Genomic DNA, 26,733 nt, shown 5'->3' with positions numbered 1-26,733 from the left:
TGTCAGTCTCTGGGCTGGGGTAGAGGAGTGGGATGGCCCCAGTGTCCTGAGGAGCTGCCCACATTCCTCGCTTGCCCTTAGGCCTGTGGTACCTGGATTTACCAGGTATACTTGGCTCAGGAAGCACCAGACAACCGTGGCACCCCGGGGTGCAGACCTAGCCACCTGGAGTGTTCCAGCAGGTGTTGGAAGTGAGAGGGCTGGGGTGGTTTGGGGAGGGGCCTTGTGAGGGCCCTTGAGGTCCAGGTGGCAGCCCCTGATCCTGAGATGCATGTGACCTGGAAATGGTCCTAGAGAGAAGCAGCCCAGGCCTGAGGTCTCTGCACCACAACCTTGAAAGTCCACCATGGGGTCTGCCTGCCTTGCACCCCCAGGACCACCCAGCCAGGAGCTCCAGGCAGTATCCCAGCCATTTGTGTGGTTGCTGTTGGCTTGGCTCTGCGCCCTGCCAAGCCAGTGCCCCCAGGCTCTCCCCAGGTTCCTCTCACTCCACAGGGGGCTCTGAGGTGGAGGCTGCGAAGAGGGGTATGGCCCACTGGGCCTGGACTGCCGCTGCCCTGTGAACCTGTGTTAACCTTCCCACTACCCTGACATCCAGCAAGTGGTCAGGCCCGGGGTTCACTACCCCGGAGAGACCAGCTGGGGAGGCGGGGCTGGTGGCCAGACTGGTTCTTCGGGAACCTGGGATCTGGAGGGAGTGGTCCCACTTTGGGCACCCTCCCATAGGGAGGGGCACTTAGTATCCAGCTGCTGGCAGGTCCAGTACTGGGGTCAGAAGGGACAGTGACGTGCCAGCAGGTAGGAAGGCCAGCTTGGGATGGGGGTGGGGAGTCTGTCCCTGGCCCCTGTTCTGGGCTTCCATCCTTCCCTGTGCTGCAGGGCACCTATCACAATGCTCTGGTGTCCTCAGCCGCTCCTTGGAGTCTCCTGTGGCACCCAAAGGGTCTGCCCAGTTCTGGGGGTCCCTACCTCTGCTCCAGTCCATGTTGGCTCCTCCCTGGAGCCCCATTCCTAGTCTCTCCCGAAGTCAGGTCCCCTCAGCTCCTGTCTCTGGGGCCTTCGCCAAATCTCCAGCCACAGGATTTGTGGTTCTCCCGGGCCTCTGTGGTCCACCCCAGGGTCTCTCCCTGCCCTCAAACTCCTCAGAGCCCCTCTCTGGCCTCCCATTTACCCTTCCCCCCTCCACCAACCCCTCTGCCACCCTTCCCGCCCCGACTCTGTTCCTTCTGGGTTCCCCCTCCTTTCTGGGTGCCCCTGCTTTGTGCTGCGTGGACCCCGAGGCCAGCCCAGCCCGTTCCCTGCCTGCCCGTCTTTCCCCACAGGTCCAATGCCCTGCCCTCGGCCGCCCTGGCTCCGCCGCCCGCGGGCCCCTCCGGGCCCCGGCGCCAACTCCTTGAGCTCGCCCTGCGCACCCCGCTCCCCGTGCAGGGAGCAGGACGAGGACGGGGATGGGGACGGGGACTCCAGCCCGGGCTCGAGCCCCATCCTGCCCCCCGCGTCCCCCGGGGAGTGCCTCATCTGCGTGTCGCCCTTCGACAGCGTGTTCAAGCTGCCCAAGCGCCTGGACTGCGGCCACGTCTTCTGCCTCGAGTGCCTGGCCCGCCTGTCCCTGGCCACGGCGGGCGGCGGCGACGCGGTGGCCTGCCCGGTGTGCCGCGCGCCCACGCGCCTGGCCCCGCGTCGCGGGCTCCCCGCGCTGCCCACGCAGCCCGGCCTGCTGCCCCGCGCCGCCCGCGCGCCGCCGCCGCGCCAGGGCTCCGTGCGCTTCGACCGCCGCCGCGGGCTGCTCTACTTGCGCCCGCCGCCGCCGCCGCCCGGGCCGCGCAAGGCCCGCGCCGCGCGCCCGCCGCCGCCGCCGCCGCCGCTGCGCCTCGGCCGCCCGCTGTCCCGCCGCCGGGCGCTGAGCAGCCCGGCCTGGGCCTTCAACGCGGCCGTGGCGCTGGCCGCGCTGGTGGCCGCGGGGCTCGTGGTCTCGGGCGTGTACATCTTCTTCCTCGTGCCGCGCGCCGCCGCTCCCGGCCCCGCGCGGCCCCAGCTGGTGGCGCTCGCGCCGGCGCCCGGCTTCTCCTGGCCGCCGCCGCGCCCCGCGGGCCCTGACCTGGACACCGCCCCGCCGGGGGCCGCGGAGGGCGCGCGGGCGCTGGAGGAGGACCTCGAGGACCCAGGGTCCGCGGACAGGCCCGCGGACCGCATGGCGACGGCAGAGGCTGGCCCCAGCCGGGCCGCGCGGGCTCGACACAGGAGGAGGGCGCGGGGGTCGCGCTGAACGTCCCCGGGCGGCAGGCCCCATCTTCAGGCCCGGGGACCTCGTGTCACCCGGGTGGGCCCTGCCAGGACCGCTCGCTACGACCCAGTGGAGGCCTGGGCAGGGCACCATGGATGACAAGCACCCATTTCTCCAGCGGGTCATTTCCGGCATCACCATCCGTGCAGAGACCCTCTCAAGAAGCACCCTTCACCCCCATCCTTGTGGGCATCCGGCTGAAGGTACCTGGTCCCCATCTTTGTGAAGCTACTGCTGGGAGGCCTTCCTGACCTTTGAGGTCCGGTTGGGAGTACCCTTGACCCTCACCTCTTGTGGGAGTCCAGCAGGGGAGCGCATCTGACCAAACTGTACAGATCCTGCTTGGGGCACCCCCACCCCGGTCCTCACAAGGATCCTACCAAATGCACCCCAGTCACGGGGGGAGCGCCCCTTGGCTGGCACCAGGGCTGAAGGCTCTGATTTACTCATCTGGGCTCATCACAAGTGGCTGGTGGCCCCCATCTTTGAGGAGCAAATCTGCTGCTGCTGTTATCCCCAGGCGACGCCCACCTGACGGACCCCTCGCAGGGCTGACCCCACCCCCAGGCTGTGGAGTTTGTTTTCCACTCTGCTGCCTGCAGGCTGGCCCTGGGTGGGATCCTGCCATCTCCGTGCTAGTCCTGGGTTACCACCCTGCATACCCAGCTAGGGCTCGGGCCTGAAGGGACAGTGTGCTTTGGCCAGGGCAGGGGACCAACAGACCAAGCCTGAGACTCAGAGACTGGCTCCCATCCGAGTACCAACCTCCCCTACGGGCTGTGGTTTCTGGGGTCCTCCTAATGTGCTGTGGGGCAGCTGTGCTCACCACCAGGGCTGTCTTCTGGGTTAGACAGTGTCATATGACTGGGTGTCGCTCCTGGGCGTCCCTGGCTTGCCCAAGGGATCTTGGCCCCTCTCCCCAGTGACTGGAGCCCTCATCCCCCCATTTCCACTTACTAGTTTCTCAGCTCCAGTTACTGCCCCTTCTCCATCAGCCTGTAGTGGTACTCCTGTTGGGCCCCCCGGTGAAGCCTCAGCCCTTTCCTGTGGACAGCAACCTCCAGGGAGGGTAGCTCTTGGGTTCCTGTCCTCCCCCTCTCTGAAGCCTTCCTGGTTAGTCACAACAGGATGGATGGCTGTTGCCTTCCGCACAAACTGAACACAGGCTTTCTGTCGTTCCCCAGGCCCTGGAGCTTCCATCCGGCCTCACTTTGCCAGGGTTGGAGTGCTTTGTCTTGTGGATGGGAATCCAGCATTTTCCAGAGAGAAATAAGACTTCTCTGGGTCTGGAGGTGCTTGTTTGATTTGTTTACATGTGTGTTCTCAATGCCTGGCATACAGTGGGTGCCAAATAGTTTCCTAGGGAGTGACAGCATTGCAGGCAACCAAGAGGCAGCCTGGGAATGTCTGTGGGCACCTTAGGCTCACCCAGCTCCCAGCCACCCTGACCTAGGAATATCAGCGGTGTGCCTTATGGCGCAAGCTTCCATGGGGGAAGCTGGGGGTGGAACGTCAGGGTGTCCAAGCGACTGTCTTCTTCCTAGACCAGTTCTTCTCCCACCTCCGAGAGCTGATGTTACTCACAGGGTCCTGGGTCCCTGTGCTGGGTCACTGGGCAGCCACAGCCCAGCCTTGTAGGGAAGGGACCCAGTCAGGCAGGAGCAGGGTGGGTCGTCTGTATTAGTTTTGTCTGGCTGCTGCAACAAATTACCACCAGCTCTGTTCCTTAGAACAACACACATTAATTACCTTACAGTGCTGCCTGCTAGAAGTATTGAAATCAGTTTCACCTGGTTGAAGGCCAAGTGTCTGGAAGGCTAGTTCCTTCTGGAAGCTCTAGGAGAGAATTCATCTCCTTAACTTCCCCACCTTCTAGAGCTGCATTCATTGACTTCTCCATCTTCAAAGGCAGCAGAGTAGAATCTTCATACCTCTCTGCCTCTTTCACTTATAAGGACACCGTGATTACATTGCGCCCACCTGGATAATCCAGGACACTCTCCCCAACTCCACACTCTTAATCACATTTGCTAAATCCATTTTGCCATGTAAAGGAACAGATTCACAGATTCCAGGGATTAGGATCTGGACATCTTTGGGGGCCATTATCAGTTTATCAGATATCCCATTCTCATCTCTTACTCCTCCACTCCAGGCTAGGAGCGGGGACCTGGCAGGGTAGTCAGAAAGAGGCCCTTGGCTGGTGCACAGAGAGGGAGAGATGATGCTCACTGCCTGGGGTGTTCAAGGAAGCCTGCCTGGAGAAAGAGACCTCAGTGCTGTATCTTCAAGGATGCTCAGGGAAAACAATGGCTGGCATGGAGCAAGATGGTAGCTGTAGGCAGTGGGCAGGGTTGGTCCCTCCCTCCCTGTGCAGCTGGCTTCCTCCTAGGGACTAAGGGGAAGCATGTCTTCTCAACACTCCCAGAGAGATCCTGAGACCCCAGACTCTCCTCTCATAACAAGGCTGATGACAGAGCCCAGGGGTCGCTGGGCATCCCTGTCTGCTGATTTGAACAAAAGAGCGGCCGGAAACCACCCTGGGGCCAGGATCATGGGGGATTCCTCTCCACCTTTGCCTACCAGCCTCTGGGGCCACCAGAAGCTGTGCCCTCTCAACCCTCCCTCTGCCCCTTCCATCCTTGCTGGACACCCCGCCGCCCACCTGCCCCAGGCTTGCTCCTCCCAGGCCCTAGTGCCTGTGAACCCCCGGGGGAGGGGGTCAGCTTCAGTGTCTGGCATGGTGCCGCAGAGGCCTGTACCAGCCAGATTTGGGTTCTCTTCTATAAAGTGGACGACAGTAAACTCTCTACTTGCAGGGAGATTTCGTTCCTCCACAGTATTCCTGAGCACCCACTGTGTACCGAGGGCACCTCAGGAACACCAGGGGGCTCACATGGAAGATGATGTCCAGAAGGCTGGGCAGAGGGCCCAGCCACAGTGCCTCCCTGCCACGCTCCTGGCCCCTTCAACCCCCCAAACTTTTCCCACATCCTCCTCCAGCTCTCCTGGAGAGAGGGGTGCCAGGTTCTTCATTCTACAAGGATCTGGCCAGCCTCTCTCCTGCCCACACCACACCCGTCCTTAGCCATTGGGGCATTCACTTGGGTTCAGGTGTTGAGGCCGAGGGAACAAGGACCACGGGAGGCCCTCGTTGGACCGTGGGAACTGCAATGTCTAGATTGACAGATGGGGAAACTGAGGCTGATGGGCTGGGCAGGGCGCGGATTCGAACCGGGGACAGAGAACTTTCTGCAAGGCACCTTCTCCCCTCAACTCTACGCCCTGGCCGAGCAGCCTAGATTTTCCCTCCCCTCTCCCTCGGCCCGTAGCCGCAGGCCCTGGAGCCTCAGTTTCCAGAAGCGGAGTCTTCCCTCTTTAACATCCGCTGCAGACCAGGCGGGGAAAGCGAGATTGTCAGAAAGGCTGACCAATCGGAGCCCGCATTCCGAACCGGGGGCGTGATCCGCTGCTATAGCAACGGGGCCCTCTTAGAGCTGTGCATTCTTCTTTCACTTCTCAAAGACGGTGGACGGAGCAGGGAAGGTGCGTCAGAACTGATGGCCACTCAGAAGCCATGGCGACCTTGCACACCTTTGGCACGCCGCGCGGTAGAGGGGCGCGCGAGTCTGGTGTGGGGGGCGTGCTATAGCTGGTGGCCAATCAGGGGCCGGAACCAGCGTTGTTACGACGACCACAATTCTGGAGCGCTTCCCGCAACCCCAGTTGCCAGGCAGCAGCAAGGAAAAGTGGACAGCAAACAAAAGATCCAGTAACTTCAGATGCCTTAACATAAGAAAAGGGGCACGTTTCGTCCTCACATTTACGGCGCTTCTCCTGTGCGCCAGGCTCTGTGCGCCGGACGGACACGTGCCCTCCCTCGCAGGGCTCGCGTGAAGGGGGCGATGGGCGTGGAATACGTTATATTTGAACACAGATCATACAGTCTGAATAAATTTTAACACAGAGAAATGCGAACACAGGTAGATTTGATTATATAGTTGCGAGTGATAAACAATACAAAGAACCCAGGGGCGGGCTTGAGATGGGGATGGGGGTGCAGGCCAGACAGGCAGGTGCTGCTGGGTCAGGCCGCAGTGTAGTGACTGCGACGCGCTCTCGCTAACCCTAACGCCACCTTGCATACCTGGCAAGTGCTGGGATCTTCTTGTCCCAAGTGGGAGACGGAGCCTGGGACGGGGAGTGGCTCCCCCAAGGGCCCAACTTGGCAGGGCAGCGCTGAGAGTCCCTCCATAAGCTGCGGCTTCTCCTTGTCTGGAAGGGCCAGGATCAGACTGCGATCTGAGTGCTCCTCCCTGGGGCGTGGATGCTTCCACTTTACTGACGGTGGAAAACTCCACATCGGATAAGTGACTGTTCCAAATAACCTTCCAGAAATCTACTGGTTTTTATTGTTAATAATAGTTGTATTGAAATATAATTCACACACCATACAATGTACTATTTGAGGGTATGATTCATTGGGTTGTTAGTATGTTCACACTACTGTGCAACCATCACCACTAATTCCAGAACATTCCCAAAAAGAAGCCTCCTACCCATTAGCAGTCATGTTCCATTCTTTCTTCCCCTTAGCCTCTGGCAACCATTAGTCTACTTTTTGTTTCTATGGATTTGCCTATTCTGGACATTTAATATCAGTAGAATCAGACAGCATGCAGAAATCCACTCTTAAAAACAAAGCAGTAAGTGGGTTGTTCTTCTCAGCCAGTGGGGCCAACTGAGCCATGGGTGTGGACTTGAGAGCCAGAGAGAGGTGGGCGTGAATCCTAGCTCTACTGTGGCCTTGTTCTTAGCCTCTCTGAAACTCAGTGTCCACCTGGGGGGCGTGGGGGAGGGTATGCTTGGCCTTGAGTTTGTCCAGCTTCACTCAGGCTGTGTGTGCTCCCTGCTCTGGAGTACTGGTGGGCCATGGTAGGGGTGTGGGTCTCTGCTGGATTCTGAGGAATCACTTGGAGGCCAGACACAGGAACAGCAGATGGGCCATGGGGGGTTGCCTTCTGGCCAGCCTCCTTATAGACCCAGCATCCTGTCCAGGTGTCCCATGGACACAGTCTCTATCGCATGCTGAAATTTCATTGCATAGTACATTCCTTATTTCAGGGAGCACCTGTGACTTATACCAGGCTATGCGTTGGGTGCTGAGGTTGTAGCAGTGAACAAGAAGGTCACAGATATTCCTACTCCCCTTCTCTTCCTTATAACTCACGTTTTAGGGCAGAGCTGGCACGTACTGAGCAGCGAGAAAGGCCCAGGCCCTGCACCATCCACACCTCTGCCCACATCCAACTGCTGATCTTCCCCCGATACCTCCTCCTCCTGCTCAGGTTCCAGGGCCGTCGGTTCCTAACTGTCCAACGCCATGAAGCTACGAATCCCGGGCGGCCGCGGGCACATACTGGCTTTTGCAGAGGTCCTCGAGGACATATCGGCGCTGTGCGACCCACTACGGCTAGGGGCACCAGAGCTTGAGGAGGCATTCGCGAGGGTCAAGGCGCGGCCAGGGCTTGGTAGGGGTCCCCCCGACTCGTGTGCCGTTTCCGCGAACTCGGGAGCCTCCTGGACGTTGTCCCCGGCCCGGTCACCCGGTCCCTCCGTCAGGGGCTGACGACTGTAAGTCTTTTAGCACGCCCCGGAGGCCCGAGGCGGAAGTCCCGCCCCAGCAGCCCTCCCGGAAACGCCCCCTCCTGGGTCTTCATTGGCCAGCACCAGACAGGACGCAGTGTCTTGTGGGCATTGTAGTTCCAGTCGAGGGAGCAGTCGGCAGAAAGCTGCGCTGGCCGGGTGGTCTTTGCACATTTATCGAGTCCTGAGCCCCCAGCACAGGCTACACCTCCCTGAGCCTCGTCCCGACTGTGAGACGGGCTCCCTTGCACGGAGGCGTCCGCCTGGGCCGCGCTCCCCCGTGCCTCGGCGCCCGCCCTCGGTTCCCGCCGCCGCGGCAGGCGGCACCCTAGGTCTGGCAGGTGTTTTACACAGGACTTGTGGGGATTGGGGCCCGGACTGCGACGGTCAGCCCGAGGTCACCCAACCCTTGGCAGGGTTGGGGAGGGGTCTGTTGAGCCCGCGGTCCCCACCCCGGTGTCTGCCTTTCAGGTCCAGCTCCTCCCACAGGGTCCGCCAGCGGCGCCGAGGTGGTGATGGACCTGGCGCAGGTGAGTGGAGGGTGTCCCCGGCCCTCAATCACCCGGACCCCCTTATAGGGGATGGTAGTATCCTGAGACTCCCTCCTCCTCCCGCTTCACCTCCCTGCCCTTACTGCTGGGACTTGTGGGTCAGATCTAGCCCAGAATTCGGAATTGCAGTCAGGGATTAGGCAGAAAGGATGTGGCGTGGAAGTGTTAAAGACACAGAAACCGCCATGTGTAAATGCTTGGCACTGAGGCGGAGCTGGTAGTGTTCAGGGAGCCTCAGGTCCCACTTATGTCTGGTGAGAACCGGTGAGCAGGGGCAGGAATCGGGCCCGAGATGGATTTAGGCTGTGTTCTGAGGTGCTAGGAGCCGTGGGAGGTTTGGAGCAGAGGAGGGAGGTGATCTGACCCAGGTGCTAGCCAGCTCCCTTTGGCTGAGGAGGGGAGAAGAGACTGTGCCTGATGGAGGAGGCTGCTTGTGACGGGCAGCCGTGGAGGTGGCAGTGATGCTTGGGCCCTGGAATAGTTACTTCAGCAGGACCAACTCGACTTTTTGATGTGAAGCAGTGTGGGTCAGTAATCTGTTAATGATGAACTTAGGTGTTTGGACTCAGTGGACTGATAAATGGAAGTTCTCTCAGCCGAGATGTGGAAGTTGGTGGCTAGAGCAGTGCTGGGGAGGATGTCTGGAGTGCGGTTTTGGAGGTTTTCAGCGTCATACTTCCAGGTACGCCTGCGTGGAGGCACCCGGATGTGCAGCTCTTGAATTCTGCAGGACCAGGGCTGGAAACATCCAAAAGGTGGAGCCAGAAAGTGGACTCGGGTCAGTGTGGGGTGGATGAAGGATGGTGATGAACGCTCCTACAGGTTGGAGGAGGGGAGGCTGGGGCTGAGAACCAGATGTCCTGACCGGCAGTTGGAAGGTGTAGGTGTCACTAAGGCTGTTGTGAAGGCTGGCTCTGTGTCAATAGAGGAATGCAGAGGGACGTGCTGGGGACAAGACTTTTGAGCAGCAAGGGGACCTGGGGTGCAGCCTGATGCACAGACCAATAGTAACGTGAGAGAGGCACCAGTGGTGCTGGGACCTTGGTATCCCCTCTAAGGGTGGCTCTGGGGAAGAAAGTGCTATCGGGATGTGTCGGGGGTTAGGGGGGTTAGGGGGGTTAGTTTGGGTCTCTGGAAAATAGGATGTCCGTGTGGGACATGCTAGGACTCCTCCAGGGCATGGGCCTGGATGTGCCCCTTCCATATTTTGGTTGGTTTTCTGCCCACTCATTGACCCAGGGATCAACTGAACACATCAGTGCAGGGTCTGGTGACGTCTGGGGACGTGGCTGTGTATTTCTCCCAGGAAGAGCGGAGACTCCTTAATGTAACCCAGAGACACCTGTACTATGACGTGATGTTGGAGTGTTGGATTCTCCCAGAGGAGGACGCCGCCCCAAATCACTCACGGAAGGCGTCTCTTGATGCAACAAGCAAGAGGAATTTATTCAGAGGCCAGCTAGCTGGGGTCCATGCGTTAGCCCGATGCAGCGGGTCTCAACGAGGACCCCGAACTCACAAAGCCAGAAGTTTTTATAGCATTTTCAAAGGGGCAGTATTTTCTACAGTCACAATACAGTGTTTTTTTTCCATAGACACATAAATTTTCGGCTGACGCCTCATCCTGGGGGTCTGGTTAGATAAAATCACTTTCGGAATGTTTAGGGTGGTTCTAGCAAGATAAGCTTAACTGATTGAGGTTGGCTGACTAAAGGTCACTACAATTAACACTGGCTGACTAACTTGTTTTTCAAAGTTCTAGTAATTTTTCTCCTTCTAGGTTAGAAAATGGTGTTTGAGCCTTTAAGATGGCTGTGCTTATGCTAACTTTTGATTCTTCAGGTTCTACAGGAGAACTTTGAGCTGCTTCCTCACATCCTCCCCTAGCGTACTGACCACCTTCTGCCTTTCCCATGGGAAGTTCCATCCCCAAAGCTGGACCACAAGGGCTGCTTTCTTCCCAGGTTCCCTGTGGTTGGTACTGGGACTGGGTCAGGTGCACTCGCCCACATCTCTGTGAGCAGCGTTGTGAGTAGCCCCAATAGCTGTTTCCTCAAGACTTCGCATGTGTTAGGGGGACAGGTTATTAATGTGCCCAACTGACCCCATCAGTCTCAGCCGGTTCCCAGCAAGGTTGCTTTCAAGAGGGTGAAAAACCAGTAGGGGGACAGGGAGGAACAGGACCTAGAGGGCATGGGCCAAGCCCCAGGTGTGAGAATGACCCACCTCTGGGGCAATCACCAGGGCCGATCTCACCAATTCCAGTTGGGCAACCACATGCAATGTGGAAGCCACCAGAGCTGTAGGGGCTGACAACGTTTGTGAGAGCCCAGCCCTGGAGAGGCCAACCCACCCCATGACAGACCCTGGTCAGGGGAGGTCGTCCCCACACTGAGAATACTGAACCTCGGAATCTCAATGTCCAGGGAAGCTCTCTGTGATATAATGAGTCATAAGAAATACATATTTGGTCAATCATATGACCAAATATATATTTCCCAGGTATATTTGGTCTTCATCCACAGTTCCTGAAAACACTGCAGAGCCTTAAAAAAACAACCCTGAAATGGGTGTTTTGTCATGTTAATGAGAGACTTCTGGATGCCACCCAAGGGTGGGGGCTGGAGGCTGCATCAGCCAATGGCCAATAACTTATAACTTAGTCAATCATGACTACCCAATGAAACCCTCACAAAAACCTCTGAGAAGAGCTTATTGCTCTTGGATCCTGCTTCTCTGTTGGAGAAAGAGGTTCTATGCTTGGGAAACCACAATGCCTCCAGAGCTAGGCCCCAAGCTCCACAAGGATAGAAGCTCCTTTATTTGGGACCCTGCCCTGTGTATGTTTTCATACAGCCCTGTGGCTGTTAACTTGTATACTTTGTGGTATCCTTTATTAAACTAGTAAATGTGTTTTCCTGAGTTTTGTGAGCCGCTCTAGCAAATTAACTGAACCTAAGGGGGAGGTCGTGGGAACCTCCAATCTGTAGCCGGTAGGTCAGAAGCACAGGGAGCTGCGTGGAGCTGGTGACTGGTGTCTGGAGTGGGGGGCGTGGAGGGCAGTATCGTAGGACGGAGCCCTTAACCTAGGGAACGTGGTGCTGTCTCCAGGCAGATAGTAATAGAATTGAGTTCTTGGACACCCTGCTGGTGTTCGAGAATTGCTTGGTCTAAGTATGCGTGGGAAGACGCCCCTCCCACATACTTACACACATTGGAATCGGGTCCAGGTACCCGAATGGAGTTATACTACTATTACTGCTGTAAATAATATTCTTATACATGTATGTTGGAAAAGATGATACCATTACATTTGGTGCCAGAGGAGTGGGATTAGCAGTCTTCAAGGCAGCTCAGTGGTCCTACTAACAACTACCGTGTTAGTGCAGAAAGTATGGGCATCTTACAGAAAGTGACTGAGTTGGGCATGACGGGAAGATTTAGAGACTTCTGACCCCCAACCTCAGCCACTCATGGATCCTGGGTAGAAGGTATGGGAGTTGCTCATAAAGCAGCTTGGGAGAGCGAGCAGGTAGCATAGCCTGGGCCCAGCTCCAGGACCAACAGCGACTTTCAAGGTTCACATGGCATGAGCAGGGAAAGCATTCTGGTTGGGGGTAGTGAGGAAGCCAGTGGCCTGATGCATTGAAGCTGGGAGTCCAAGCTCTCTGGCATCATCCTCCTGTGATTCCTCTAAGTGCTCAGTTCTTCCTAAGAAACACAGGGTCACATCCTTTAAGATGAGCGCGTTTGAATTCAGGGCAAGACACAGCCGGAGCTGGGTTCTCACGCCAGCCTCCTGTGCTGATGTGCCCAAGACCCTGCTACCGACACCCTCAGCCACGTGCCCAACCTTCCTCCACCAGACCACCAGAGAAGGCATGGCGGCCTGACAGGAGGTCCGCTGCGATCCTGCGGTCCCCTGAGCATGTGCAGTCTGGACACATCCCGGCCCTCCAGACCCGTTCATGGCCTTGATGGCGGCGCGCGAAGACTCAACACCTCTAAAAGCCAACTGCTTGTCTCCATACGTCCTCCTCGGCCGAGGTCCCCGGGCCGCTGCCCCCTGGCTGTCAGCTGCCCGTTGAATCGGGCTGCGGACGCTGAGCCTCTGGCTTCCTCTCCGTAAAACGGGCACAACGGAAAGGGCGACGACCCCCGGGCGGCTGGGGACACCGTCCGCCGGCGCGCGGAGAGGCCCGAAGGGGCCGCCCTTTCTCGGGGGGCACCGGGGCTCGGGGTGGTCACGGGGCCCGCGGGGCCTCCGGGGCGCCGGCCGCAGCGCCGCTACCCTTTCCCGCCGACCGGCGGCTCCGCGAAACGGGAGTCCCTCCCTAGCAGCGCTCGTTGGCCGCGGACGCGCGGGCGCCGGACGAGGTCACTTAGGGGAGGCGACCCAAACTTCCACGCGCCTCCCGCGGAAGCCAGAGGCGCCCCTCCGCGTCGCCGTGGCAACGAGCAAGCGGCCGCGCGGGGGGCTCTGGGAAGCGAGGAGAGGCGGGCGCGCGCGGGACTTCCGGCCGAGCCCCGGCTGCGCTCGCCGGGCCCCTGCGGTCGGGGCTTCCCGAGGTCTGCCGGGATCCTGCGCCCAGCGTGGTGAGGGTGGCGGGTCCGGGTTTCGGCTGCGTCCGCGGAAGCCGAGCGCCTGTCGCGGCCACGCGCCGCCCCCAGGTTCCGATGGCCGGCGAGGAGCAGGTGAGCGCAGGCGCCCCACCCAGTGGGTCCGGGTTCTGCGTGGGCCGAAGAGGGGTGGCGAAGGCTGTGGTAGGCGGAGGGACGGCCCGGGCAAAGGCGGAAATGGAGGGGGCGCCGGGGAGCTCGGCGCCCGTGTGTGGTTCTGGGCGACTGAGGGTTGACGCGAGAAACGGGTCTGAGCGAGGAGGTCTTGAGCGCAGAGCTCGGGAGGAGTGGGGCTGGACGGGGGCGGGACGGGACTGTGGTCGCCGTCTGTAGTGTCGCCCTGGAGACACCATCTGCAGATCGGGCGTGTGGGGAGTCCTGCCAGTTGCCAGGGGGGTGAACTGGTAAGGTTGTGCAGGGGCTGTGGAGTTGCAACGTGTACTGGTACAGAGTTATGTGCCTTTTGGGCAGGAGGGCAAACCGGAGGACCCCGGGACCAGGTGCTTGGGCCTAAAAGAGAAGGGTGAGCACATATTTGGTTGCCCCTAGTCGGTGATCTCTGCGACGCAGAGGGAATAGGCTGGCAGGGGATAGAGTGGGTTCTGTGTGCCTGGCCAGGTACATAGATGGCATCTGTCTGGTCATCAGCCTGTTGAAGCTGTGGGCTCGATGCAGAGTCCAATACTGACACGAGGTGTGAGGCACTGACGGTACTGGGGGCCCTGGTAATCCTCCAGGAGGTTAGGGGTGTTAGGAGGAGCGAAGTTGAGGGTATGTGTGGGGTGGCGGCGGGAATTTGGGGGCAAAGGGAAAGATGATGTCAATGAGAGATGTGGCAGGACCCTGAGGCACAGGTCAAGGGTCTGTATGTGTCCCTTTGTCCATATTTTGGTTGGGTTTTCTGCCCACTTTTTACCGCAAGGCTTAATTGAAGCCATCATTCCAGGGCTGGGTGACTTTTGAGGATGTGGCCGTGTATTTCTCCCGAGAAGAATGGGAGTTCCTTAATCTGACCCAGAGAAGCCTGTACCGTGATGTGATGTTGGAGAACTTTGAACTCATTGGCTCACTGGGTAAGTCCCTCACGCCCTCGTCCAGCAAACGAACCACCTCTGCCTTTTCCCGCGGGAGGTTCTGTTCAACCTAAGGCCCCAGCACAGAGGCTGCTTGTTTCCCAGGTTCCCTGTTGGTGCTTTCAGTGCCAGGACCACTCTGTGTACTCTCCCCCGCCTCTCTCTGAGCATCCCTGTTAGCATCCTCAACGCCTGCTGCTCCACAGCCTCCCGGAGTAGGACTTGGGGTTCAGATGTTTATAATTTCCCCAACAAATCTCATCCAGCTCTGCCTCTCTCTGGCCTGCTTGTTACTCTGCTAAAGCCACGGCCCCAATGGGCTCTGGGTTTTGCTTTCCTCCTCCGAACGAAATTTTATAAGGTCTTCTTTGGATCAGGCTTGAGCTATGAGTTTTAATCAGATCATTTTGGGGAGTATTGTCATCTTAATATCTTTCAATTCATGAACATGGGTTATCTTTCCTTTTATTTAGCTCTTTAAAGTTTTTTCAACAGTGTTTTGTAGTTTTCAGTGTACAATACTGAATGTATTCCTAAGTATTTTTTATGCTATTTTAAGTGGAATTGTTTTCTTAACTTCATTTTGGGTTGTTCATTGTGGGTGTATAGAAATACAGATTTTCATATACTGATTTTATAAACTGCAACCTTGCTATAAAAACTCATTTATTAGTTTTAATAGCTTTTTAAGTGGATTCTTTGGTATTTTCTTTACATACATAATGTAAGATAGATAAAATAGAGATATTTTTACTTCTTCCTTTGTCTAACTCTCCTGGCTAGAATCTGCAAGATTTTACTGAATAGAAGTGACAAGAGTAGACGTCCTTGCCTTGTTCCCAATCTTATGGGAAAAATATTAAGTCTTTCAGTAGAAAGTATGACATTAACTAGGTTTTTTGCAGATGCCCTTTTCAGGTGAAGTTCCCTTCTCTTCCTAGTTTGTTGAGCACATTTATCATGAAAGGTCATTAGATTTTTCTAATACATCCCCATGTCTATTAAAATGATGGTGAGTTTTCCCCCTTTATTCTAATAACACGGTATTTTACAGAAATTGATTTTCATATTGGCCTTGTATTGCTAGGATAAATTCCACTCTTTCAGGGCTTGTAATCCTTTTTATATATTTCTGGACTTGGTTTGCTAGTATTTTGTTGAGGGGTTTTGCATCTATATTCATAAGAATTATCAGCGGTGTAGTTTTCTCATAATGTCTTTTAAGTATGAGGGTAACTTTGGCTTCCATGGCTGAGTTGGAAAGTATTCCCTTTTCTTCTGTTTTCTGAAGGAATTTGTGAAGTATTGGTGCTAATTTTTATTTCAGTGCTAATATTTACCAGTGAAGCCATCTGGGCCTAGGCTTTTCTTTCTTTCTTTTTTTTTTGGTGGGTGAAGGTTTTCAATCTGTTCAAATTTTCTATTTTTTTCTAGAGTCAATTTGGTAGTTTGTGTCTCTTTTAGGAATTTGTCCGTTTTATCTAAGTTATTTAATTTGTGGGCATAATGCTCATAGTATTTCCTTACCATCCCTTCTATTTTTGTGAGGTTGTTAGATGTCTCCTTTTTTATTCCTGTTTGTAATAAGTTGAATCTTCTGTTTTTTTTCTTGTCAGTCTATGTAGCAGTTTGTCAATTTTGTCAATCTTTTCAAAGAACCAAATTTTGGTTTAATTGATTCTGTTCTCATCTCCATTTCATTTATTTCTGTTCTTTATTATTTCCTTCCTTTTGCTAGCTTTGGGTTTAATTGATTTTCTTTTTCCTGTTTCTTGATGTATATGTAAAGTTAGGTTATTGGTTTGAGAGCTTTTTAAATATGGGTGTTGCAATATAATAAGAAGCTTATATTTTGTCTTTTTCCCAGTTCCTGGCACACAGCTTCTAAAACCCTTGGAATTTCTGCAGTGATAAATGTCTTTTGTATGCTGATGGATTGACTGGTGGCTGAGGACCCCCAGATAGCTTCAGGATGGGGGCTAGTCATTAGAAAGACCAAGGCACAGTTGGAAGGCTGGATTTTGAGCCATCCCCACCCCAATGTTAGTATGTTGTATTTTCATTTTCATTCATCCCAAAGTACTTTGTAATTTTCCTTGTGATTATTTAGGATTGCTTCATTTGAATCCCATAAATTTGTGAGTTTCCCAGATTTCTTTCTGCAGTCAATTACTGTTTTAATTCCTATGTGCTCAGAGAATATACTTTGTATGATTCCAATCCTCTGAAATCTGTTGAGGCTGAATTTGTGTCCTAGCAAATGATCTATTCTGGAGAATGTTCTGTGTGCATATAAGAATGTGAGAAGAATATGTATTCTGCTGTTGTTAGGTGGCATGTTCTATCGACGTCTGTTAGGTCTAGTTGATTTTTAATGTTATTCAAGTGCTGTAGCTGTGTTCACTTTCTGCCTAGTGATTCTATCTATTATTGAAAGTTAGAAATTGAAGTCTCCAACTATTATTGTTTATCTATTTCTTACTTAAATTATGTGAGTTTTGCTTCATAGGATATTATTTTTGTTTGAAATTGTGGTAAACACATGACATGGGATCTACCCTCTTAACAATGATTTTAATGTCCAGAGGAGGTTCCTTTTCTAACATTCCGTTTCATTCCTGTTGCCATGAGGACATGAGCCTCCCATAGGGTGGGGTGGATAAACCTTGGCCTGGGCTGGCCCCTTACTGCCTTTCTCTCTCCTAGGATTTGTGCCTTCGAGGTCCCATGTGGCAGCTCAGCTGGAGGGTGCTAAAGAGCCCTGGGCGCCCAGCGTGGTGGACACGACTCTGGTCAGCAAAGCAGAGGCTGGGAAGCGTCCTGGTGACGGTGAGTGTGGTGCCATGGGTCCAGCGATGGACTCGTGGAATGCTGGGTACTGTGTGCACCGATCTTTGGTGCTGAGGCCATGGCCACACAGTCCTACCTCCCTTTTCCTTCTGGACACACTCTGTGGTCTTGCCGTCTATACCATGGCCCTCAGGCACTGGGTAACCCACCTCTCTGGCCTCTGTATCTTGTCATTTTCCCTTCTCTGTGCCAACGCAGAGCTGTCCACTAGTGACTTCCTGTGCATGTGACTTGAGATGCACACATACCCTTAAATAACACTCGAACCCCAGTCACTGTGAGCCAGGTGTCATTTCGTCAGCGTGGACATACCTTATTCACATGTCCACTGTCAGCAGCAGCTCAGGCCCTGCTTGGAGCAGAGGGGTGACTAGGAGACCCCAGCGCCATCCCATCTTTGTGTCCTCGTCCCTGTTGAGGGCTTCCCTGTTCTGTGGGGCCCTGTTCTGCTGGGCCAGCCCTTTCTCACCCACACCTTCCCAGCAACCTCTTGGCAATTCTCTGGACTCCTGCCTGGGCGTGTCTAATATGCACTGGTGATGAAAGTGCCTCCTTTCTCTAATCCGGTTCTTAGTAACTGACTTTTCTATTTCAGGTTGTCTGTGTAGCCTGGAGAATGAGGAAGCCCCTCCAAAGCAGATGAATAGCTGCAGAGCCCACCTGTCAGAGAAGCCCTTTCTGTGTGGGGAGTCTGGGAAGGATGTCCCTGCCATCTTAGGCCTCCTCCAGCACCAGGCTGTGCACAGCAAAGCAAAGGCACACAGGAACACTGAGCAGAAGGCCCTCCTGCTCAGCTCCAATGGCCAGCAGAAACGGGGAGTCTGTGCAACACAGAAACCCTTCAAGTGCAGCAACTGCGGGGAAGCCTTCCTAAAGGCCTTCGTGCTCCTTGACCACCTGATAACTCACTCCAGAGAGAGACAATTCAGATGCCCAGCAGGTAGAAATGACCCCAGGGAGAACTCAACCCTTGTTCATCACCGAAAAACTCAAACTAGGGAAACATCCCACGTGTGTCATGAATGTGGGAAGGCCTTCAGTTATCCATCTAAACTGAGGAAGCACCAGAAGGTTCACACAGGCATAAAGCCTTTCAAATGTGGTGAATGTGGGAAAACCTTCAGCCGCAAAGATGCACTTGTTCTGCACCAGCGAGTCCACACTGGAGAGCGGCCCTATGAGTGCCGCGAGTGCGGGAAGGCCTTCAGCGTTCTGTCTACCCTCATCCGGCACCGGAGAGTCCACATTGGAGAGAGGCCTTTTGAGTGCAGGGAGTGTGGGAAGTTCTTTAAATACAACCATAGCTTCATTCTTCACCGGAGAGTCCACACTGGAGAGCGGCCCTATGAGTGCAGCGAGTGTGGAAAAGCCTATGTGACCCGCTCTGGCCTATACCAGCACCGGAAGGTCCACACTGGAGAGCGGCCTTACGAGTGCAGCCTGTGTGGGAAAAGCTTCACTACCAGGTCCTACCGTAATCGGCACCAGCAATTCCACACTGAAGAGAAGTCCTACGAATGTACAGAATGCGGGAAAGCCTTCAAACATAGTTCTACCCTCCTGCAGCACCAGAAAGTCCACACTGGAGAACGGCAGCAGGACAGTATGTGGGGAAGCCTTTAGCCACGGCTGGCGGCTGGTTCAACAGGAGAGGTCTCACTCCTGAAAGCAGGTTGAGGCAGATAGCCTTTCGAAAGTGAGACCTCACACCCCCAACACACACCCTGGGGTGGTGCCGGGTATGGGAAGCTTTCAGGAGCTATGTCGCACTCTGACCTGCCCAGGCTGGTGGCAGTGTGGTCACTGCTAGTGCCTGTGACAGAAGCCATCGCACCTCTACCACCTGGCAGGTCCCTGCAGTGTGCGTCGACCCCCAGTGTGCTCAGGGACAGCACAGCTCTGTGCTGTCTGCTCTTTACAAGAGAGAACCATGAGTGGTGGAGGCTGTGGCGGGCTGCTTTCCCTCCCTCTGACTGGTTTAGGCATGGGCATGACCTAGCTCTGGCCAAGAATAGCTGATCAGTGTCAGCTAGGGGCTTCCCAGGAAAGTTGACCATGTTCATGGACACTGTCGATATTTCACATGTTTCGTGGATTTATCCAACCATGGAGCTGACTTGTCACACTGCTCTGGCATGTATGGTAATAAAGGCCTTATTGTTTAAACCACCTTTAATACTGGGGTTTCTATCCCCTGTGTGTGGAGGGACTGAGAACAAAATTGGACTCATGAGTAGAGGGAATGGCTTCTTTGGGGGGAGTCCCTGATTTTTATGTGCCACAGTGGGGACAGCAGGATGGCACAGATACGCTCCAGTTAAGGTTGGCCTCATTTGCACTGGTGCCTGAGACTTCCAGGGCAAGACGGAAGGGCTTTGTGGGTGTCTTGTAGCCTGGATGTCAGGTTCACTTGTGGGCCAGAGCTCATCCTGAACGAGGTGGTTGGCAGCAGATCATTCGTGCATCCAGGGACAACATGAGCTGGGTCCTGCGCTCCCAGGGAATGTTCCTCAACCTTCAGCATTGGTCAGAGTGTTTCCAGAAGCTCTTCCCAGAGCCAGTTCAGAAGCTATGTTCTCCGAAATTCAGAATGTGCAGGTAAGTTCTAGACCTACAGGGGCCTGTTGGAAAGAGCAGGTGGGCAGAGCAACACCGAGTGAAGTAGTATGGAATGGGTGGTCCAGTAGAGGGTTTGACTTGGTTCTTAAGAGGCATCCACAAATGTTCTAGCAATTGTGGTTTCATGGGGTGAGAATTGTAGAACTCAGGAACTGCAGACCTGTTACTTGTGGTCAGGGTCACTGTCAGCAACTAATCTACAGTTTTTCTGGATTCACACAGCCTTCCTGGGCATGTTCACCTCATGGGACTAGGAAAGAAGACCCTGTGTTCTGGGATGTGGCTCTTGTGACCCAGCCAGTGTTCCTGGTGTCTGCACACCGTGGCTTTCATTGTTCTTGGAGCCATTGTCTCAGGACTCAAGGGAGAGAGTGGTTGAATCAACATATGGATCCATATCTTCTGGTTTGTAGGTCCTTTTGATTTAAACATTTTTGGAAACTATGTCCTCAAAAAGTAAATAAAATATTAGATCAGCAAAACTTGTATGTTGATTGTAGCTTTTTCCCCTGGTTAAAAAATTGTGCTTCCTGCCGAGAAGAGAATGTTAGTTGGGAGGCATGTCTGGAGAGAGAGGTGGTGATCCCAAACTTGAGGGTCTTTCTGCCGCAGCACTGAGCCACTGCTGCCTTCTCCAGCCAGGGCGATTCTCCCACTTGCTGACGGCAGGATGGGTGACAACCATGCCAGGTAAACCCCAGGGGAGGATCGCAGTGGGCAGTTTTTGGCCAGTCTGCTCAGTCTCTCCCTGACACTAAGGTACATGCCCCCCCAGGACTACTCAGGTGCTCCTTCCTGGATGTAATAATTGCTTCCAATATGGGGGTCTCTGTGGGAGCAGAATTAAAATCCATCCAAGCCAGGCAGGGCTCAGATCTCCAAGTAAATGGGGGGTAGGGTAGACATCAGTCACTAGAACTCCATCCTTTGTACCCTCTATGGGTGGCCTGGTCTCCCTCTAGGTATCCATACACAGCAGCCAACCTGTTGGGGAGGGAATGTAGGGTAATATTTCCCTAGTGACACTGGGACACCTAGGAAAATACCTAGTGACTCTGGATGATTAAAGATGGCGGCATCAGAGGTGAGACAGAGGATGTGAACAGCCTCTTCTCCAAAGAAGAAATCCAGATGGCCAACAGGCACATGAAAAGATGCTCCACATCACTAATTATCAGGGAAATGCAAATAAAAACCACAATGAGATCCCACCTCACACCAGTTAGGATGGCCAGCATCAAAAAGACAAAGAACAACAAATGCTGGCAAGGATGTGGAGAAAGAGGAACCCTCCTACACTGCTGGTGGGAATGTAAGCTAATTCAAACATTGTGAAAAGCAATATGGAGGTTCCTCAAAAAACTAAAAATATAAATACCATTTGACCCAGAAACTCCACTCCTTGGAATTTACCCAAAGAATATAATCTCTCAGATTCAAAAAGACACATGCACCCATATGTTTATCGCAGCACTATTTACAGGAGCCAAGATATGGAAGCAACCTAAGTGTCCATCAGTAGATGAATGGATAAAGAAGATGTGGTACATATACACAATGGAATATTACTCAGCCATAAGAAACAAATTTTGCAATTTGCAACAACATGGATGGAGCTAGAGGGTATTATGCTCAGTGAAATAAGCCAGACAGAGAAAGACAAGTACCAAATGATTTCCCTCATATGTGGAGTATAAGAACAAAGCAAAACTGAAGGAACAAAACAGCCGCAGACTCACAGACTCCAAGAAGGGACTAGAGGTTATCAAAGGGGAGGGGCGGGGGGAGAGGGAAGGGAGGGAGAAGGGGATTGTGGGGTTTTTTGATTGGCACACATAGTGTGAGGGGGATCAGTGGGAAGACAGTGTAGCTCAGAGAAGGCAAATAGTGACTCTGTGGCATCTTGCTACACTGATGGGCAGTGACTGCAATGGGGTATGGGGGGTGCAGGAGTCCAGCTCCAGCCTGGGGGTGGGATGCCCGAAGGTGTAGGACGGAGTCGGCGTATGGAGAGACAGGACACGGAGTCAGATGGAGGTGGTCTCTCGACAAAGTGCCGATGACAGCTTTATTTATACTATTTTGCACAAGCATATGATTATTTTTTATTATTTTGATGATTAACTAGAATACACAGTTGGTTAATAAGTATAGGCAAGCTTTTTTCTTTCTTTTACTTTCTAATCTATTCATGGTTGGTCAAGCGTTAGACAGGTGATTGTTTTTCTGTTCTTTGGCCAAAACTTTTCCCATTAACATGTACTCTATTGTGTTTTACGTTTCTATGCAACACAGTTTCTAAGAAGTGCATGTGACCATAGGAGCGTGCAGTATGTAGCAGCGACTATGGAGTCTATCAGCTCAGGATGTAATACAGGTCACCTAGTGCCACAGTTAGCTAGGATTCTGTCCCACAAAAATATTCTTAGAGGTTTTAATAAATTTATAATCAATCTAAAATCATAAACTCATATCTTCACCTTATACCCTTTTATAGGGCACAGTAGGCAGCAAACTAAATTTCTCCTTCTTATCTACATTTCTCTTTCTTCTGTGTGGATACCAAAATCTCCCTGACGTATGCTGCACAGGTCTCCATGACTCCACTACTGCAGGGACTAAACAAGTTCTTACAAGGTGAACAATGCAAGGGCATTCATATCATAGAAACTGTTTCTGTTTTAACTACAAACCTTAAACTATAAACAATCACGTCAAATATAATGTATGATTATTCATTTGATTTTTATACTTTATATGTGAATCTAATAAAATGTTAATGTAGTAGGTAAATGCATGATATAGACAGAAAGCATGATTTAGAACTGTAAGAAGGCAGGTGCAGATGATCAGGTCTGTGCCTACAGACCAGGTCTTAATCCAAGCTGAACAAGGGCAACAAAACACCCATACGTGTAGAAGATTTCTCTCAAAACTGGGGGGGTGAGGTTCTAAGCCTCTCCTCTGTTGGCCCCCTTTTTCTCACCTGATGGCCCCCCTGCGACTGTGCCTGTCTTAGGTTGTTCCTCCCTTGAGGAATCTTACCCGTCTCTGGCTAACCAGCCATCTTACGGGGCCATACAGGGAGATGTAAAGCTGGTAAGTGAGAGAGAAGTAATATTCTTTGAAAAGGTTAGTTTTTCATTTCTTTGCAGATTTATGCTCCGTGGCTTCTGTGCCCAGCACTTGTTTTGAGGTATCTTTACTTCCTAGAATATGGTACTTGGTAATTTCACGTATGAGGCACAAATTCTAGTAAAGCGCTGTGATTAGGAAAGAAGAAAAACAAACTATAAAAGTAGTAGAGGGAAGAAAACATGAGATGATTAATTGTCAACAGGGTTATTCTATTCAATATTTTCTCATGACTATTTCTATAAAACTTTCCATCACTAATTTCACTAGCATTGTAAACAAGGGGGGCGTTCTCAGTGGAAATGGGGTCGTCAATGTTTGACTAACTAACAGCAGGTTTCAGTACTTTATGCCAAGATCGCCATTGGGCCCCTGCGTGTTCTATTCTTCAGGAGCACCGTCCTGAAAAGCTTCTGGGAAGTTTATGTTCTCATCCTTTCCACACTGCTCAGCAAAGGTTAGCTTAGCTCTTGGCAATAATGCAAGCAAAAAACAAAACCAATAGTATAATGGAGAAAAACAAAATCAAGGTGGGTAATAGGGGGAGCCGGCTGCGAAGGCCCCTGCTTTGCGGGCATCTTCCTCCAGCCTGAGCTTCGCTACACAGCTTGAGTAGCATGGCTCCCGGCAGGGGGGGACACGATAACAGGGGTGAAGAATAACCACATTGCTTTTTCATGTGAAACCTTCATAAGAGTATATCAATAATGCCTTAATGAAAATAAAAGGTGGCATCTTTGTTTTGCCAAATTTAATTTTTCTTTTATCTGATGTTTGGTAAATCAAAGCATTTTTCTTAGTAGTTTCAAATTATTAAATGTGGAGGATGCCAGACAAAACCAATTCTTGCTATTACCTATCCATTTATAAAATTAAGGAGATCTTTTATTGATTAATGGCTATTTTTAGGAAGCCCAAAGTCAGATGGGAATAAGAGGCATCTTAACAATTTTATTATTCTGAGTTTGAGGACCGAACTTCAGAATGGGGAAATCAAGTTCAGTCAATAGAGGGGACACAAGATTAGCAAAAAATATCTAAAGATATGAAATAATTACAGCTAATTCAGCAATACACAACGATTTTAGAGACTCAACTTTAACATAAAGTGATTTACCAAAAATAATTTATGTTTATGTAAAAAAAATGCAGTTAACATAGTATATTGGTGTGATTCCCCCTCATCTGACACCAAATGCTATGGTGTATTTTGTCCCTACATATATGTATAACAATAACAATACATACACCACAGTAATAGTAGTATAACTTCATTCAGGTTCCCAGACCTGATTCCAATGTGTGTAAGTATGTGGGAGGGGGTCTTCTCACACATACTAACACAAAGCAATTCTTGAACACCAGTAGGGTGTCCGAGAACGGAGCTCAAGTCTGATGCCATCTGCCCTGAGACAGCACCAGACTCCCCAGGTTAAGGGCGCCGTCCTACAAGACTGCCCTCCACCCACCACTCTAGATGCTGGTTGCAAGTCCCAGGCAGTTGCCTGTGCTTGGACCTCCCAGCTACAGATTGGAGGTTCCAGGGATCCCTGCTTAGGTTCAATTAACTTGCTAGAATGGCTCACAGGACTCAGGAAAACACTTATGTTTACCAGTTTAATAAAGGATCCATAAAGGATACAAGTTAATAGCCAGATGAAGAGAGACATGGGGCAAGGTCCCAAATAAAGGGGCTTCCACCTTCGTGGAGTTTGGGGCCTGGCTCAGTGGCATGTGGACACATGGAGGTGTGTGGTTCCCCAAGCATGGAAGCTCCCTCCGACCAAGAAGCAGGACCCAACCTAGCAGAGGAGAGAGAGAGAGAGAAAGAGAGAGAGAGAGAGAGAGATTATGCTATTTGAGCCATGGGATAATTTAGACTTTGATGCCTTTTGTGTGTTATTTGGGTAACAATTTCTAGTAGAGGAATTACTAATATATCTTCATATGTATTTAGAAAAATACAGCACATAAATATAATGAGACAAATAATATCAGTTTAAGCTCTTAAATCTAGTTTTAAAAACAAATAATGAAATAAATATATATGTTAAATTTACCATTCTCAATAATTCTAACAATTTCTTAATAAACAAATACTAAAATCATACCCATTATTCCATACAAACATTTGCCATTCCCTGTAATTATTTAACCAGTAGAGTCAACCATTTGTGTTAACAATCATCTTTAACCAAAGTAACTTACTTTTGTTTTCTACAGGATCAAGAGAAAAGAGAGGGATGGAATTTGAGAACTACTTGGCTAATCTTTGTCCCACTGATAACACAATTCATTTTAATAATTTGGGGTGGCAAAAATAAATAGACGAACAATACACATCTGCAATATCACGCAGTAATTAGCTTTACCTTGTTACTTTATCATCATTCTAAGATATTAAAGGTGTTGCTCAGGGATCAATAATTTGTATCTTTTTGTTGCTTAAAATGTTCTTGGTATCTAAAGATTCTTAATTAACTCTAATATTTGTCTGAGGTCTTAAAATTAAATGAAGATCTGAAAACTACAATTTTTGCTAACACATTAAGTTCTTACGGTTTGTATTGTAGGAATTTCATAAAATTAAACCCTCTAAAATAATATCCACTCAGGTTTAATTCAACACAATTTTGTTTTGTAATGGAGACTGATAACTTATTTGACCCATAAAACTTGAGTGAGAAATTGAGGAAATTCATGAAAAATTCGACCCTCATTGTGTACAAACTATTACACATTTTTAAATTAAAAAGTAAAAACTTAAGTCTTTAAAACATGCCCCAATACAGATATTGGCCTGTATCCTTGACAAGAAGGATTTTAAAAATCACCTTTGCAGGGCTCTTAATGTGCCCTCCCAAAAATCACATGTTGAAACTCAACCGCGGCCCCAACCCCATGGAGGAATTAGGAGGTGGGGCCTTTTGAAGGCCAGGCCCTCATGACTGGGATCAGTGATCATATGAAAAGGCCTAAGAAACCTCCCTTACCGTTTCCTGCCATGTGGAGATAAAACCCAGGTTAGAAACCCAAAAGAGGGCCCTCACCTGACTGTGCTGGCCCCCTGATCTCAGAACTTCCAGCTGTCAGAGCTGTGAGAAATAAATTTGTCGTATATAAGTCACCCGGTCTATGGTATTTTGGTTATAGAAGCCCAAAGTTCCTTAAAGGTTTACTAATTTTTAAATATTTTTCATGGTTGTACCAATTATCCTTTTTAGCAGTTTTTTGTCTTTTTTTTAAATCTCATGGCCTCACCATAAGATGCTGTGACTGGTAGGGGTCAGGGATGCCTGATGGGTACGGGGCCAGAGAGAGTCTGAGTACTTCAGAAAACTCCCTTTCCTCTGGGGTTTTGGAGTGTTAAGCAAAGTCACAGAATAAGGCATCAAACTGAAAATATCCCCAACAGTTCCACTGCTGCTGTGTTAATATTCACAATGTCACCAACTTGTTTTATCTTATAAAGCTGACATTGCGTCCTGTCACTATGAAGACTTAGCACTTCATATACCAAAGAATCACATTTCCTCCTTAGATGATGTTATGGACTGACTGTATCCCCCCAAATTCATATATTCCTTATCCCCAGTGTGCTTGTATTAGAGGTGGGGCTTCGGGGACATAGGTGTAGATGAGGTCATGAAGGTGGGGCTCCGTGCTGGGACTAGAGCAGGGAAGACCAGAAGTTCCCTCTCTTCCACGTGAAGACCCAGCAGGAAAGCAGCCAGCAACAGGGTCGTTGCCAGAACCCGACACAGTACTGGCACTCTGACCTTCCCAGCCTCCAGAACTATGTAAAAATAAATTAGTTTTTTAAGCTACTCAGCCTATGGTATTTTGTTATAGTAGCCTGAGAGGAGTCATAGGACCTTTAAAATTCTAAGAACCTTTAAAATTCTTGTTTAATTCTAGTCTTCAAGATCAATGCCACCTTGAACCATTTTTTGCC

At 51.5% G+C, this 26,733-nt stretch overlaps 2 protein-coding genes across 4 annotated transcripts; both read left to right on the top strand.

The window, feature by feature from the left end:
- Nucleotides 1-23: 23 nt before the first annotated feature.
- Nucleotides 24-6,256, top strand: RNF225 (ring finger protein 225). Of its 3 annotated transcripts, XR_005027781.2 has the most exons (3): nucleotides 24-1,119; nucleotides 1,323-2,487; nucleotides 5,104-6,256. XR_005027781.2 is itself a non-coding variant. In XM_036900661.2 (2 exons), the coding sequence occupies exon 2, from the start codon at nucleotides 1,328-1,330 to the stop codon at nucleotides 2,264-2,266; it is 939 nt and encodes a 312-aa protein (XP_036756556.2). In that variant the 5' UTR covers nucleotides 24-798; nucleotides 1,323-1,327; the 3' UTR covers nucleotides 2,267-6,256. The 3 variants fall into 3 exon arrangements, 2 of the variants coding, with proteins under 2 accessions (XP_036756556.2, XP_036756555.2); XM_036900661.2 differs by having other exon boundaries at nucleotides 24-798; nucleotides 1,323-6,256; XM_036900660.2 differs by having other exon boundaries at nucleotides 1,323-6,256.
- A 1,411-nt stretch (nucleotides 6,257-7,667) lies between these two features.
- ZNF584 (zinc finger protein 584) lies at nucleotides 7,668-20,125 on the top strand. Its single transcript, XM_057496666.1, has 6 exons — nucleotides 7,668-7,799; nucleotides 7,932-8,262; nucleotides 8,402-8,460; nucleotides 14,048-14,174; nucleotides 16,881-17,003; nucleotides 17,620-20,125. The coding sequence occupies exons 1-6, from the start codon at nucleotides 7,668-7,670 to the stop codon at nucleotides 18,645-18,647; spliced, it is 1,800 nt and encodes a 599-aa protein (XP_057352649.1). The 3' UTR covers nucleotides 18,648-20,125.
- The last annotated feature ends 6,608 nt before the right edge of the window (nucleotides 20,126-26,733 follow it).

The sequence above is a fragment of the Manis pentadactyla genome, assembly GCF_030020395.1.
Source record: "Manis pentadactyla isolate mManPen7 chromosome 15 unlocalized genomic scaffold, mManPen7.hap1 SUPER_15_unloc_1, whole genome shotgun sequence".
Lineage (NCBI taxonomy): Eukaryota > Metazoa > Chordata > Mammalia > Pholidota > Manidae > Manis > Manis pentadactyla.
Note: the sequence above shows the minus strand (reverse complement) of the source record. Positions and strands in the feature narration are given on the sequence as shown.

Coding starts and splice junctions, on each gene's coding strand:
- RNF225 (XM_036900660.2), top strand. CDS start 984: ATGTTGGCTCCTCCCTGGAGCCCCATTCCTAGTCTCTCCCGAAGTCAG. Junction 1,120..1,322: donor CCTCTGTGGTCCACCCCAGG/GTCTCTCCCTGC, acceptor CTTTCCCCACAG/GTCCAATGCCCTGCCCTCGG.
- ZNF584 (XM_057496666.1), top strand. CDS start 7,668: ATGAAGCTACGAATCCCGGGCGGCCGCGGGCACATACTGGCTTTTGCA. Junction 8,263..8,401: donor CGCGGCAGGCGGCACCCTAG/GTCTGGCAGGTG, acceptor TCTGCCTTTCAG/GTCCAGCTCCTCCCACAGGG. Junction 14,175..16,880: donor TGAACTCATTGGCTCACTGG/GTAAGTCCCTCA, acceptor TCTCTCTCCTAG/GATTTGTGCCTTCGAGGTCC.